Source organism: Aegilops tauschii, chromosome 3, assembly GCF_002575655.3.
Source record: "Aegilops tauschii subsp. strangulata cultivar AL8/78 chromosome 3, Aet v6.0, whole genome shotgun sequence".
NCBI lineage: Eukaryota > Viridiplantae > Streptophyta > Magnoliopsida > Poales > Poaceae > Aegilops > Aegilops tauschii.
In genome coordinates, this window is record NC_053037.3 from 178,884,942 (window position 1) to 178,900,813 (window position 15,872).

At 49.6% G+C, this 15,872-nt stretch overlaps 1 protein-coding gene and 1 pseudogene across 1 annotated transcript; both read right to left on the bottom strand.

The window, feature by feature from the left end:
* Positions 1-469: 469 nt before the first annotated feature.
* Positions 470-4,361, bottom strand: LOC109761026 (uncharacterized; annotated as a pseudogene).
* Positions 4,362-8,159: 3,798 nt separating this feature from the next.
* LOC109761025 (peroxiredoxin-2F, mitochondrial) lies at positions 8,160-12,414 on the bottom strand. The gene is made up of 5 exons (XM_020319819.4): positions 12,001-12,414; positions 11,870-11,899; positions 11,204-11,362; positions 10,487-10,581; positions 8,160-8,466 (listed from the first exon to the last, which is right to left on the bottom strand). Exons 1-5 carry the CDS (start codon positions 12,190-12,192, stop codon positions 8,361-8,363), a joined length of 582 nt encoding a protein of 193 aa, XP_020175408.1. The 5' UTR covers positions 12,193-12,414; the 3' UTR covers positions 8,160-8,360.
* Between the last annotated feature and the right edge of the window lie 3,458 nt (positions 12,415-15,872).

The following is a 15,872-nucleotide window of genomic DNA, read 5'->3' on the forward strand; positions in this document are numbered from 1 at the left end:
GCAGCAGCAGGGGTGCTGGTGGCCGCCATGGATCTAGCACGGAAGGCGGGGAGGAGGGAGATCGCGCCGGCGAAGTCCAGGGGCAGCCGGAGCCCGACAGGAAGGGGGCGGGCGGGGGCCGGGGGGTGGGGGAGCCGCTGGAGGCACGCCGGCGCCGGTGCGCAGCGGAGGTCGACGGGAAAAGGGGTAGAGGTGGCACAGCGCAGGCCAGCCAAGGTGCCCCGCCGCCACCTTCCTGGGAGCCAGCACGGCTTCGCCAGCCGCTCCTCCGTTGGTGGCGAGGAGGTGGGGCGAGGTGGGGAGGGGGCCGTGGCGGCGCGGCTGGGTTCCCCCCGCCGCCGCGGGGAGGCGACGCAGGGGTCACGGGAGGAGTTAGGTCGTTACGAAGAGGTGTAACAGCCGGGTGCATGGTGGGTCAACACTTCAATAAAATTATCACTACGGAGAGGTGTAATAGCCGGGTGCATGGTGGGTCAACACTTCAAAAAAATTATCACTACGAAGAGGTGTAACAGCCGGATGCTACAATGCAGCTTCAGCTTGTTCTGCCTGACCTTGTTACAATGCTACAACCATTTTATTCCCATAAACTGGTCGATTCAGTGTTAGACCAGCACATTGCAGCAAATATAACTATCTCGCCATAGTTCATAGTTCAAGTCCACAAATGGTCGTGCCTTGAGTAGATGTCATTATGCTAGCTAGGCGAAGAGCGTCCCACTCATGATGGTAACAGCTTCTCCCTGAATCAGCACCCTCTTATCTGCAACATCCAGCTCCAGGTATAGTGTTCCACTCCTTGGAGATGCCTGGTGATGAAATGCACAGTACAAATGAAAACCAACGTGATAGTTTGATTGATTGAGCGCCATTGCAGCATAAACGGATCAGTGAACGATAATTCACTTGTCGAAAACATATTCAACAACATTACCTGAAACGCTATCAATTTTTGTTTCCCCAGCTTTTCACCCCAATAGGGTGCCAAAACACAATGTGCACTGCCACATACAGGATCCTGCAATGGTATTGAAGACAGTTTTGGGGTATCTATCAATGAGGAAGTTCATCGAGCTTCACTATTTATATGTATTCAACTTGGTATAGAGGTTGCTGTGTTACCTCATCAATCCCAAATTTTGGGCAGAAGAAACGTGAGAAGAAGTCGTAACCCGATCCAGGAGGTGCCGGCCCTGTCACAATCACACCTCTGCCTGCACATTTTCTGATTTCTTCGATGTTAGGAAGGAGATCGGCGACCTCTTTCCCTGATGAAAGTTTGACCTGAAAGGCATGCCAGATCTTTTGGTTATAATACGGGTCATAGGCCCTGTTTGTTTCATAAGTCCTAGGACTTTTTCTAGTTCCAACCAAAAAGTTCCTAGTCTTTAAAAAGTCCTTTCCTCTTTCCAGGGACTAAAAAGTCCCTAGTCCCTCCATGACATGTAAAAGACCATGATACCTTTATTGTTGCCGCTCTCTTTCTCTCATTTGCACAAACGAAGATGAAAGATGGAGCACATAATTTTTCAAGCGCACAAACGCCTCCGCCGCACGAACGGCGCCTCGGCCGCACGAACGGCCCCACTATACTAGGCACATACCCGGACGCAGCAACACACCGCAGCCTACCCAGAGGAGCCTTCTCACAGCAGACCGGGCGCATACCACAGTCCCGGCGGAGACTACCTCATCTCTGGCTCCTAGGCTCGGCTCATACCGGCGCACTTTACATCAATACACGGGAGGGCTTTTATACCCAGGCTTGTGCACACCCGCTACACGCACGCACGCATTACCCGGCTACCACACAGCCACTAACCAATGCATGCACGCATCACACCCAGGCACTAACTAACCCACGAACAAACTCCATGCAGCTCCGGCCGCGCGCACGACGCGGCTGCCTCCAATGAACTCCAACGGCCGCTACTAACAGTCACAGCTCCCAGCCGATCTAACTACACGATCAAGATTAGATGCTGACAATTTCCCCCATAATTTTGACATGGATCGTCGTCGGCCGTCGCCTTGTACGCCTCCGCCCGACGCCACTACACACCTCCACGGCCCTCGCACCGCGCGCTCCACCGCCGAGCAGCACCTTCATGCCGTCACGACGCCGTGTGCCACCACCATGTCTGGACTCGCCGCATGTCGTCGTCGCCGGAGTTGCTGCACCTCTCGCCACTGACGTAGGCCGCAGGCTCGACCTGGCGCGGTGACGCCAATCGCCACCGTCGCGGGTCGTTGTCGTCACGCGCTCGCCGCACACCGCGTCCGTGCCACCCTGGCCTCCATGTCCGCCGCGCTCGTCGCGGACTCACCGCGCGCCACCTCCGCGTCCACCATGATAGCCGCAGCACCGCGCACCTCCATAGGCCGATACACGGCCCGGAGCTTCGCGCAGACGCCGGCGAATGCCGTCACCACCGGCACGCCTCCGGCACGGCCAACCCCGCCCAAGACAACCAAGCTCATGATACCAAATGTTGTTGCCGCTCTCTTTCTCTCACTCGCATAAACGAAGGTGGAAGATGGAGCACACAATTTTTCCGGCGCACAAACGCCTCCGCCGCACGAACGGCCCCACTATACTAGGCACATACCCGGACGCAGCAGCACACCGCAGCCTACCCAGATGAGCTCTCTCACAGCTGACCGGGCGCATACCACAGTCCCGGCGGAGACTACCTCATCTCTGGCTCCTAGGCTCGGCTCATACCGGCGCACTTTACATCAATACACGGGAGGGCTTTTATACCCAGGCTTGTGCACACCCACTACACGCACGCACGCATTACCCGGCTACCACACAGCCACTAACCAATGCATGCACGCATCACACCCGGGCACTAACTAACCCACGAACAAACTCCATGCAGCTCCGGCCGCGCGCACGACGCGGCTGCCTCCAACGAACTCCAACGGCCGCTACTAACAGCCACAGCTCCCAGGCGTTCTAACTACACGATCAAGATTAATGCTGACAACCCCTAGTATATAGAAAAATAACAACCAAACAACACCATGGGGTGGCGGGGCAATGGGTGCAAGGAGGGGCATTGTTGAAAAAGTTTCAAAAAAGACTCTCCTTAAGGGGGTGTTCGGTTCAGAAGTCCTAGGACTTTTTCTAGCCCCAGGGACTAATCAAAAAAGACTCTCTAGTAGAGTCTTTTTCTAGTCCCTGTAGGAAAAAGTCCCTCCCGTTTGGTTTCTAAGGACTTTTTAGGGACTTTTAAGTCCCTGAACCAAACACCCCCAAGAGTCTTCTTCATTTAGTCATAAAAAGTAATTTTTAGTCACTAGTAGTCCCTCCTGTTTGGTTAAAAAATCTTTAAGAGGGACTTTTTCTAGTCCCTACACAAAAGGTCTCCGGAAATAAACACCCCCTTACCTTTCAAGTTAGGAAATACTGTACTACCGTACTATGTTTATGCAGGTGGTAGAACAGAAAGGGCGAAGGGGTAAGGTGAAAGACAGTACAATGAAGTCGGTGGTGGTCAACGATTTGTGAACACTGACGACGGACGCGCCGTTGAGCGTCTCCGGGATGGACGGCAGCTCGTCGGCGGGGTCGCAACCCACGTAATCACTCATGGGGAAGTTCAGCTCAATGAACAGCTTCCCCTGCTCCTCCGTCTCCGGTGCAGGAACCTTCTTGGCGGTCAGGATGCCGGACTTGGTCGCAAACTCGACCACTCCATGGCGCTCCCCGAGGATGGCCGTGAACAGGAAGTGGGCGGTCGCCAGCGTCCGTGCCCGCAGAGCGCGACCTGAGAATTGGAAACGATGGCGCAGGTGTGAATCAACTGCAAGAAATGAAATGGGAATGGTGCGAAATCAACGGGTGTTCAGATGGGAAGCTAGGCGGCGACCTCGGTGACGGTGGTGAACCAGCGGAGGTGGAACCGCGGGATGGCGGCGCCGGCTGCGAGGGAGGAGGAGTCGCGGGAGAGGAAGGCGGTCTGGGACTGGTTGAACTCGACGGCGACGGACTGCATCCACCGCCCATCCCCCGTGGGGGCGGCGGCGTCGTCCTCGAGGAAACATACCGCGGCCGGGTGGCCCTTGAACGGCTCGGCCGTGAAGGCATCCACCTGCGACGAGACCAACGTGAACATCAGTTCTTAATCGAGCCAACAAGAGAAAGAAAATGGAGAAGAGAAGAGAGCGCTGACCACGACATACTGGATCCCTTTCTTGGCCATGTCCGCGAAACAGCAAAGCACCCGAGCGCCAAATCTGATTTCTCCGAACGGATGTGCACCTTTTTATGGGACACTAGTGCTGTAATCAGCTGATGATGCCAGTTGGTAAGCAGCGACGATATGGAACTTGCAGGCTTCCTTCCTGGCGGCACTCTTTTGTGCTATTTAACTTCTGCGTGGAGCCACTGACAGGTGGGGTCTCCATGCGTAGAGAGACTTAGGCCAGCCGCTACAATGACGAGACCTTACCTGCTCAAATGTTTCTTTAGGGGAGAACGCCCACTGGATCATTTTATTTCAGCTTAATGATAGTATAATGCTAGGGGGTCTATGTCCCAAAACAAATCCTGCATTGTTTCGAGAGCATGTTTTGATAAATTATGTGTCATCATATTCGTCTCCCTCAGACAATGCTGGAAAGAGATACTTCCAATTATTTGTGCCTTTTGGAAACAAAATCTGCTAAAACCACCGTGTAGGCATGTAGGGTTCCACATGCTTGGATGAGTTCGAAAGAGACTGATTCCACAATCACCCGTACACAACCTAAGCTCTCCACCAGCTCAAGGCCTCTCAAAGCGCAATAGACTCAGCCGTGGTCGGGTCTAATAGGTGGGTAAGCATCATCGTTGTCCCTACTACAGCCTCTCCTTTATCATCTCAGTCAACTGCTCCCGAACCACTCTCAAAGTAAGAGGAATCTATATTCAACTTGTAGCTCTTACTTGAAGGTGTCTTCCTTATCAATTCATGTGGTTCAGAAGATCTTGTTGCGATGTTGAACTTTAACTGTATTGCATGAATCGCAAAAGCAGAACTCGGAGCTGGTACAACATACTCGCACTTGACAGCCTGGCGCCACTGCCACGAGATATAGAAAGCCCGACTGCGACCATCTCCTTCAAGTGTCAATGATCTCCCAAAGACCCAAAGAACGCCAAACTTCTTTTGCTCGTTGGCACGTAAACATTAAATGTCGCATATCCTCAGCCCCTCCCATACAGATCGGACATTGGGGGTTAACCTGCTCAAATGTAACACCCCCCATTAAGCTTTACTGAATAATTTACAGTTGTGACACATCTCATAATCATCGAAATCCATCCCTGGGCAAAGCCAAAGGGTGCCAACATAAAATAGGGCTTCCTTTAGTTTATTGGATAGAAATATCATATTAATAGGAAAGTATAGGAAATAAAATAACATGTATCTCAAATGCTATAATAAAAGAGATGTTATTTGGTTCATAAGATATGATTTTTTTCCCACTACATTTGAGTAGTATTCTTGTTTCCTCAATTTTCTCAGTTCGCAAGACATCATATTATCTTGTAAAATTTACATGAGTAAGTTTCAACTCGATGCCTATTTGCATGGATTTTTGGATTTATTTTTGGAACTTGGAAATATGTTATTGCAAATACAAAAAAGCTTTGAGTATCATTTTATTGATAAAAGAGTTAGGGTACAATAAGTACATAAGGCATCACACAAGCATGTGTGACTGCCAGCACTAAAAGAACAAAGGGGTGTGTGGCCCCGAAAACAATCGCCTGCATTCGGGGGTCAGATGTGCTAGTCCTAAAGCTCCCGAACGAACCCAAGAGCAAGCTTCCTCCTTGATGGTTCAGATCAGCCACCATGATGAAGACGTAGCCATTGTGGTGCTTACAAATGCGCCATGAAGTAAGGATGAGGAGGGCGGCAAGTCCGGGTCGAACACAAGTGAGCATGCCTAGAACAGTAGATGAGAGCCAGTCTAAGAAGTCATTGTCGTGGCGGGGAAGGGTTGCAGTGGATCGGCACCACCGGAGCACCAGAGAAAAGTTGGAAATATGTATTTAGCTAAGTTTTAGAGCGTGGATACGCTGAAACTCAAGATCATCCTGGTGTTTTGTCGTTGGGTGAACCATAGGCCTCAGTGAAAAAGCATAGGCCTTAGTGAGATCTAGAGTTTTCTCACATCAAAGATTGCAAGGTAATGATGAATCTAATTTTCTATTAAAAAGAGCAAAAAATTCCAAACAGCCTTGCACATGTGTACCCACCACACACCATAGACAAACTGGCTCTAGTAAGGGAGCACGAAAAGTATGCAGGATTATATTTCATGGACGAGTGGTGGGGAACGAACTTGGCAAAATTGTAACAGGCTGTGGGCAATACGAGACTTTAAAATACGAGAAATTTGAAGAAATATTCTCAAAAGAAAGATAACATCGTAAGAATCAACAAATGTCATGATCAATGGCATGGGAAAGAATTTAAGAATCAATATTAATCTGCATTCGCAAGATTCTTCAGCTCTACGCTTCCTGGAGTCCTTTCTTGCAGGCTTCAGCTTCCTTCCCTCCTTGAGTTTAACCTTCTTTATCGCCACATGTTCTCCCAATTGGGATGCGCCTCGAGCTTCATCCAACAATGAATCAATGTGAAGGGCTTGCCCTCCGTTCTATAGTACACCGTGGTTGCACGTCCGGGCTATACAATGACGTGATCGTCAAGTTACAACATTGAGTGAATAAATAAATTGACTAACCCCTGGAGAAACAAGAAACAGAACTTACGATCTCCATGATTGACGCTTCTGGTGGCTACCTTGTCTCCACTTGTGCAATGGCACTTCAAAACTTTATGACGGAGTTTGAAATGGTATGCAACCGGCGGAGTAGCAACTTCGCACTGCGATCGTTTATCACATCCAAATGTCGCGGGGTGCTTGTACTCATGAAACCAAAAATGCACATGTTGCCAAAATTTGGTACCTGTTTTCTTCATGCCTACAAACCCCGCGCTTGTGGCCTACCACGCGTCACACAACAATACGTCCTCCATCATGGAGTAACCCGACATCATGTTTACTCCATGTTAAACAAGGAGAAAGTCAAAAAGGTCTCAATGGCATTTGACCGAACACTTGTCGGGTGTGGTGTCTGCCATGAACGGCGTCGGAAGGGGGCACACGATACATGGGCACGAACGGGTAAGGGGATGCAACGATGGCAAAGTACGAGACGCCTAGGTGGAGCAGCGGTGGTCCGACTAGAACTGGGCGGCAGCCAAAGTAGAGCAAGGGGAAGGGACTGAGTGGAGGAAAAGAGCCCCGAGATGGGGTTTTGTGTGGGACAGGTGTTCGGTGTTCTACGGCGGCTGTCTGGACTCCCTCAAACCTCTGCCAGCTTTACTTCCGGTTTGATGAAATCCGGATGTGCGACTGCTCCATGGACATTTGAGACGGCGTTGAACCGCTCGACATGTCTGGACCGCGTGGTGGACATTTACGGACAACTTCCCTTGACACACGGGTCGTTCTCAGATCATGTTCTCGTTTCGATTAAAACTTCATTCAGTAGGTCAAACTCCTTTATATTAGAAAAATACTTTGCCATGTGCACAAACTCTTGGCTGAGCCTCCCAGCACCGAACAACCCAGAAAATATCTTGCCTTCACATGGAAGGCTCATGGAAGCTGCCTAACAGATGAATATGCAAATCCGCTAGACTAAGAGCCTGTTCGGCAGCTCTCCGGCTCCGCGGCTCTGCTCTAGAGCGGAGCGCCCCCTAGTGTATTTTCTGGGAGTAGCCAAAGTGGCGCTCCGTCCACTCCTATATTCGACGGAGCTGGACGGTTCCCGAACAGGACCTAAGAGCCCGTTCGGCAAACCACCGCTCCTTGAAATACCAGGATCTACGCTCCTTGAAATACCAGGATCTACGGAGCTACTGTTTGCTCGCTCCAACATTTTAATCTACTGCTCGGTCCGCTCCGGGAGGGACTCCGAACAGGCCTTAAATGTCTCATCTTGCGTTTGAACAGACTAACCAGCAAATTACTAGTGTTCAATCTGCGTATGTTATATGATCCAAAACCAGTTCAGCCAATGCGACAACGAGAGGACAAAATAATCACCCGCTCATTCTCACATTACCTGCACGCGAACACACCTCTTCATCAAACGTGAATAACAGAAACTGTCGCATACACGAACCGGTGACTAATTCGATGACTGTTCTGGAACAAAAGAAAGAAAGATTTGCAGCAGCAAAATGACTGTTCTGGAACTAGCACGACAGACAGCAACATCTTCACACAGATTCTCGAGCTGTCACTTATTCGCTTCACAAAAGCAAAACAGAGCACCGATTAGCTCAGATTTGATCCAAGATAACCTCAGCACCAGAAACCTTGAAGTCGGAAGGGGCTTTCTCAACGTTGAAAGCCTTGATCTTCCCATCGTCGACAAAGGCTGACCACCTAAAATGGTACAGGTCAAAAGAAAAGAAAAAAATCAATCAGTTACCAATACACCAGTCTATATATCATCATGAACAGTAAGTACTTCCACTTCCACCACATTCTACTAATGAAAGGAAGAGGTTCGAACAGTGATGCAGTGCTCAAGAATGGATATGCATCACTCTTTTATTAGCAACAAAGATAAACATAGCATTCTCACCGCATGGCGGATCAGCATTTCAACAAAATTCTCACTAGGGAGAGCTCAAAAATGCTGGATGCTGCTAAAGCATGTTCCTTTTCTTTTCTTTTGCGGGCATGCTGAAGAATGTTCCAGTTTGCCAAAACGAAACAAATGACATATAGACCTAGGCACCTATCCATGTATGCAACTTGCTGACTTGTTCTTTGTTTGCAACACTAGCACAATGCGTGTGCATTGCTACGAAGCCATAAAAAGGACAAGGAGTTGCCACTGGCTTAGGAGATCTGGTAGGAACCGGATCCCTACCAGGTCACTCAGGTTGTAGGGGTGGAAGGAGGGATGGCGTGGTCGGCGGCGCTGGGGCGCTGTCGTTGCGTGTGCGCGCGAGAGAGAGAGAGCGCAGGGGCGGTGGCTAGGGTTAGGTCTCCCGGCTCCCTAAGGAAGCCGAGCAAATATGATTGCTTCTTGCTTAATCCCAAAACGGGTCCTTACACGAGTTTATATAATCCTCCTAGTAAGATAATTGGGCTAAGCCCCTAATAACGATAAGATAAACTGGGCCACAACTAACTGGGCTAGGCCCCTAATATGCCGGTCATAACAAGATCATCAAAACATGACGGTGTCTTGCGACTGTTGCATGGTTCACAATTAAAAAGAGAACGAAAATATAAGAAAGATCCTATTGCGGTCGTTGAAGAATCTTAAGCGACCATAGTAGATCCTTTGCAAGATTTATAGTGGAGATAACAATTTGAATTTTGAGATAAGAGAAGTAAGTTGAATACACAAGACTGTGGATTAGGTAGGAGGACAACGTCTATCACCAAGTTGAAATTGCAATTTGATCGCTCTCTGCTGCTACGAGAATAGAACTGGAAGAATTGGTTGGAAGAGAAACTAGAAAGAAGTCCATGATTTTGAGTTGGAGTCGCATACTTATATTTATAATTTGCGTTTCTACGAAAGTGTTATTCTTATATTAGGGTAGCAGTGTATTTTTGGGCGAGTAAAAGTAACATTTATTTATTTATGTCTCTTGGAAGGTTGCTAGTCCCATATGTGGGTAGAATTGCATTTGTTTATTTGTGTGGTCCACATGTGAACTCACCACCAACTGCAACCCCATCACTCCAAAAGTAGGAAAGATAATATTGCTATTGCAAGTTATGCTCCAAAAAGGTGTGGAAGTGATTCACCTAAGGGAGTCCTTAAGAGGTATCTACCTCTCCATGCAGCCAATTTCTTAGAATAACAGCCAATTCATGGGAAGTTAAAGGAAGTCCTGTTTCGCGATAGTTATTTCTTGGGATTGGCAGCCATGCAAATTTTAATCATTGGATTTTCTAGTCATGACAGTTCAACAGTGCTGAACAAGAGTAAATTAACAATTACTCAATGTCATGCTGAGACAATCCTATCATCAAACCATTCAAAATCCAGCATCTCCCCTTGCTAAATGGGTGGTCACTAATTCACTAATGCCATTGAGACTAACAAAAACAAGAAGAAAAAAACTGACAGTCAACGCTACCTGACTTTCAGACAAGCTACCTAATACTGAAAAATGTCTTCCAGAAATAGCTTAAAATCCTTTCACAGCATGTATAGTTCTAAATTTAATCCCATAATATCAAGCGCCAATATATCCAATTCTATAAACAAAGGCATAACTTATAAAACTACAGAACCACTAATGTAAAACTCAGCAGTAAGAGAGCTTGCATTGCATGCCACATAAACTAAATTAGGGTTCTAAGTAGCTGACATCATTTACATCACGGCTTAATTATTTTTTAAGAATATTAGAAGAGTTGGCAAAAGTATAATTACCTGTGGGAGCGGCGGCCAAGCAAAGCAGCAGAGAGATCTATTTCCAGATCCAAGCTTTTGTGGAAGCTCCCGTCAAGGTCGCCATAAAACTCAATCTGATAATAGTATAGAATCACGGCAGATGGTTAAAATAAATGTTCGCATGATCTTGATTCTTGACAAATGTCTAACATAGCATCGCATGGGCTAGAAATCTTGGAAATCTATGTGCAATAACCATCTAGGGTGGTATGCATACAATTCTAACACATTTCTGACCCTCATTACCATAAAATACAGATTGAAATATTTCAGCCGATCATATGAGAGTTAAACTGAAAAAATACATGTGAGTTGAATTTGCACTCATAAAGTGGCTCGCAAGCAAACTAAAGCCCAGGACTGGCAAAATAAGCAAGAGAAAAAGGAGAAAAAATTACCAGAGAATGATTTTGTGCATGACTGTTATGGATCATTTACCATGACTGTGACAGGGAGCAGGGAGGGCGTATAGTATCATGAAGAATGCGTCATGGAGGAAAACCAAAACAGGTACCGCCAAACTACAATATGCAATGCACACTACAATATGCAAATATGAAGGAAGATAGTCCTATCTCATAACTCAGTTGACAATACTTCAATATGCAATGCACACTACAATACCTGTATTTCATTCCATTATTCTGTGCTAAATCTACATTGTATTCCATACAAAGATAGAGAGTAGTTACTCACTGCATCTTTTGCCTGTAATTTTTCTGCCCATCCATTCAGCACATAGGGATCATTTACAGCTACACAGATAACAGAGTCGATCCCTTTTGCTTTCAACTTATCAATGTTGTTCTTGTAACTAGGGACATGTGACTGCGAACATACTCCTGTGTATGCGCCCTGAAATATATCGCAAAGATAGCTGTCAACAATATGAGCAATAAATCATTCCAGGAGAGAGTCAGTCTACAACATAGTTATCAATGAGATGGAAAAGGCAGTACACGGAACCATCATGGAGCAAGCTTACAATCCTAGTGGATGTAGCCAGAAATCCATTAGGGATATAGAGTTGTCAATGAATTTGAACGGTGGGCACGAAAATGCCATTCAGCGCAAAGCTCAAGCACACTAATTCCCAGTCCAACAATAAGTTTCAGCATTCAATTTTCCTGATCTAGCCAATGGCCTGCCTACCTATTCACAGTTTCTCATACTTCTAGTGCGAATGGAGCATGCAAGAACTCAATCCATAACCGCCTAGTACAAATTCTGTACTAGTACCAACTAGTGTGAAGAATCCCCACTGAGACTCATTAGGGTTTCGAAAAGGTCGAGCATACATGAACCGAAGCTAGCAGCAAGAAGAGCTTGGTAGGCAAGGGCAGCGAGCTAGAGAGAGCTTACCGGCAACCCGAAGATGACGACTTTCTTCCCCTGCAAGCAAGCAGACACAACGAAACACGAAGGGGTCAGACGACAGGCGCGCGGTGGTGGGCGGCGTGGGGAAACAGGGGGGAGTATAGGGAGCGTAGTACATGGAAGATGTCCTTGAGAGGGGTGGTGGAGAACTTGGTGGCGACTCCCTCGTCCCAGGACCGCGCCTTCTGCAGCGACACGCCGGGCGCCGCGGAGACGATGTCGGAGCCCACCGACGCGAACCCCCTGGCCGCGGCCCACAGCGCCGCCGCAGGGGAACCTCCCGCCCTCCTCGCCAGTGCTGAAGCCATCGCCACAGAAGGTTGGGAGTAGGTATTGTTGTCCTTGGATCGGGTTTCGCTGGCGAGCGGCGCTTGAGAGTTGAGACGGCGCACGGCTGGGAGCTGCCTGCTCAGAGCATCTCCAGCCGTTCAGCCCCCGGGCGCCGAAAAAGAGCGGCCTGGGGCGAACCGGCGCTAGATCGATCTCTGGGGCGACCTAGCTCCCAGCCACGCCCTCAGGCGCCGCCTCCCAACCCGCGGCAAATTCAAACGTAGTCATTCCCGCTCACAAAATAGACGCCACGGTTCGGCGATCATGCGGCCACAGTTCGGCGATCGAATGAAAAGTTCGGCGTATAAAAAGCAGAAAAGACGCGCGTGCGCATCAAACGGCGAGGTCGGCCTCCGGCGTCGGCGGAGTCGGCGTGCGCGGGCTTGGCGGGGTCTCTGTGCTTGGCGGCGTCGGCGTGGCTTCTGTGCTACGGGGAGTCTCGGCGGCATCATCGCTCGGGCTAGGCGGGGGCGTGGGCGTGGGCGGCGTCCTCGAGGGAAGCTGGTTCAGGATGAGGCCACGCTCCGCCAAGTACCACGCCTTGAACGCCTCGTCGTTGCTCTGGAGCATGTCTGCCCCGCCCAGCAGGAAAGTCAGGTAGGTGTTTCCCTTCTTCGCGGCGACGTTGGTCCGGAGTAGGTCGAGCTTGGCGGCGCTGCTCGACATCAACGCCGACCACCGCGCGTCGGTCTTCTCTTCACGAAGGACTGCTCGGGTCTGTGCCTCGGCGAGGCAGTGCTCGATGGACTCCTGCACTCGAGCGGTGGCCGCGTCGGCGTGTTTCCCCTTCTTGGCACCTTTGTTGCCGTCCGGTCGCCCTTCTGACGCGCCCGGAGTTGGCGCGTCCAGCTTGTAGGTCTCCTTGGCCTTGTCGAGGGTGCGCCGGACTTCCGCCCACTTTCTCGCACTTGTCAATGCGCTTGTAAACGTGGAGGTACTTGAATTCGGCGTCGCTGTTGTTGGGGAACGTAATAATTTTAAAAATTTCCTACGCACACGCAAGATCATGATGATGCATAGCAACGAGAGGGGAGAGTGTTGTCCACGTACCCTTGTAGACCGAAAGCGGAAGCGTTAACACAACGCGGTTGATGTAGTCGTACGTCTTCACGATCCGACCGATCAAGTACCGAACGCACGGCACCTCCGAGTTCAGCACACGTTCAGCTTGATGACGTCCCTCGAACTCCGATCCAGCCGAGTGTTGAGGGAGAGTTTTGTCAGCACGACGGCGTGGTGACGATGATGATGTTCTACCGACGCAGGGCTTCGCCTAAGCACCGCTACGATATTATCGAGGTGTAATATGGTGAGGGGGGCACCGCACACGGCTAAAAGATCGTTGATCAATTGTCTGTGTAGAGGTGCCCCCTTGCCCTCGTATATAAAGGAGCAAGGGGGGTTCGGCCGGCCTAGAGGAGAGGCGCGCCAGGAGGAGTCCTACTCCTACCGGGAGTAGGACTCCCCCCCCCCTTTTCCATGTTGGACTAGGAGAGAAAGGGGGAAGAGGTGGAGGGGAGGAAGGAAGGGGGGGCGCCGCCCCCCTCTCCTTGTCCTATTCGGACTGGGGGGAGGGGCGCGCGGCCCTGCCCTGGCCTCCTCTCCTCTCTTCCACCTAGGCCCACTAAGGCCCATTAAGTTACCGGGGGGTTCCGGTAACCTCCCGGTACTCCGGAAAAATCCCGATTTCACCCGGAACACTTCCGATGTCCAAACATAGGCTTCTAATATATCAATCTTTATGTCTCGATCATTTCGAGACTCCTCGTCATGTCCGTGATCACATCCGGGACTCCGAACAACCTTCGGTACATCAAAACATATAAACTAAAACATGTCCGATCATCACGTGAGATGGAGTAGTTTCAATGGTGAACATCACTATGTTGATCATATCTACTATATGATTCACGCTCGACCTTTCGGTCTCAATGTTCCGAGGCAATATCTGCATATGCTAGGCTCGTCAAGTTTAACCTGAGTATTCCGCGTGTGCAACTGTTTTGCACCCGTTGTATTTGAACGTAGAGCCTATCACACCCGATCATCACGTGGTGTCTCAGCACGAAGAACTTTCGCAACGGTGCATACTCAGGGAGAACACTTTTATCTTGAAATTTTAGTGAAAGATAATCTTATAATGCTACCGTCAATCAAAGCAAGATAAGATGCATAAAAGATAAACATCACATGCAATCAATATAAGTGATATGATATGGCCATCATCATCTTGTGCTTGTGATCTCCATCTCCGAAGCACCGTCATGATCACCATCGTCACCGGCGCGACACCTTGATCTCCATCGTAGTATCGTTGTCGTCTCGCCAACTATTGCTTTTACGACTATCGCCACCGCTTAGTGATAAAGTAAAACAATTACATGGCGATTGCATTTCATACAATAAAGCGACAACCATATGGCTCCTGCCAGTTGTCGATAACTCGGTTACAAAACATGATCATCTCATACAATAAAATATAGCATCATGTCTTGACCATATCACATCACAACATGCCCTGCAAAAACAAGTTAGACGTCCTCTACTTTGTTGTTGCAAGTTTTACGTGGCTGCTACGGGCTTAGCAAGAACCATTCTTACCTACGCATCAAAACCACAACGATAGTTTGTCAAGTTGGTGCTGTTTTAACCTTCGCAAGGACCGGGCGTAGCCACACTCGGTTCAACTAAAGTGAGAGAGACAGACACCCGCCGGTCACCTTTAAGCATCAAGTGCTCGCAACGGTGAAACCAGTCTCGCGTAAGCGTACGCGTAATGTCGGTCCGGGCCACTTCATCTCACAATACCGCTGAACCAAAATATGACATGCTGGTAAGCAGTATGACTTATATCGCCCACAACTCACTTGTGTTCTACTCGTGCATAACATCAACGCATAAAACCAGGCTCTGATGCCACTGTTGGGGAACGTAGTAATTTCAAAAATTTCCTACGCACACGCAAGATCATGGTGATGCATAGCAACGAGAGGGGAGAGTGTTGTCCACGTACCCTTGTAGACCGAAAGCGGAAGCGTTAACACAACGCGGTTGATGTAGTCGTACGTCTTCATGATCCGACCGATCAAGTACCGAACGCACGGCACCTCCGAGTTCAGCACACGTTCAGCTCGATGACGTCCCTCGAACTCCGATCCAGCCGAGTGTTGAGGGAGAGTTTTGTCAGCACGACGGCGTGGTGACGATGATGATGTTCTACCGACGCAGGGCTTCGCCTAAGCACCGCTATGATATTATCGAGGTGTAATATGGTGGAGGGGGGCACCGCACACGGCTAAAAGATCGTTGATCAATTGTCTGTCTAGAGGTGCCCCCCTGCCCCCGTATATAAAGGAGCAAGGGGGGTTCGGCCGGCCTAGAGGAGAGGCGCGCCAGGAGGAGTCCTACTCCTACCGGGAGTAGGACTCCCCCCCCCCCTTTTCCATGTTGGACTAGGAGAGAAAGGGGGAAGAGGTGGAGGGGAGGAAGGAAGGGGGGCGCCGCCCCCCTCTCCTTGTCCTATTCGGACTGGGGGGAGGGGCGCGCGGCTGCCCTGGCCTCCTCTCCTCTCTTCCACCTAGGCCCACTAAGGCCCATTAAGTTACCGGGGGGTTCCGGTAACCTCCCGGTACTCCGGAAAAATCCCGATTTCACCCGG

Bases quoted from the DNA above. Each gene is read 5' to 3' on its own strand.
- LOC109761025 (XM_020319819.4), bottom strand. From the start codon at position 12,192: ATGGCTTCAGCACTGGCGAGGAGGGCGGGAGGTTCCCCTGCGGCGGCG. The intron at 11,363-11,869 runs GTAAGCTCTCTC...GATATATTTCAG, and splicing joins TCGTCATCTTCGGGTTGCCG to GGCGCATACACAGGAGTATG. The intron at 8,467-10,486 runs GTAATTATACTT...GTACCATTTTAG, and splicing joins CTTGGCCGCCGCTCCCACAG to GTGGTCAGCCTTTGTCGACG.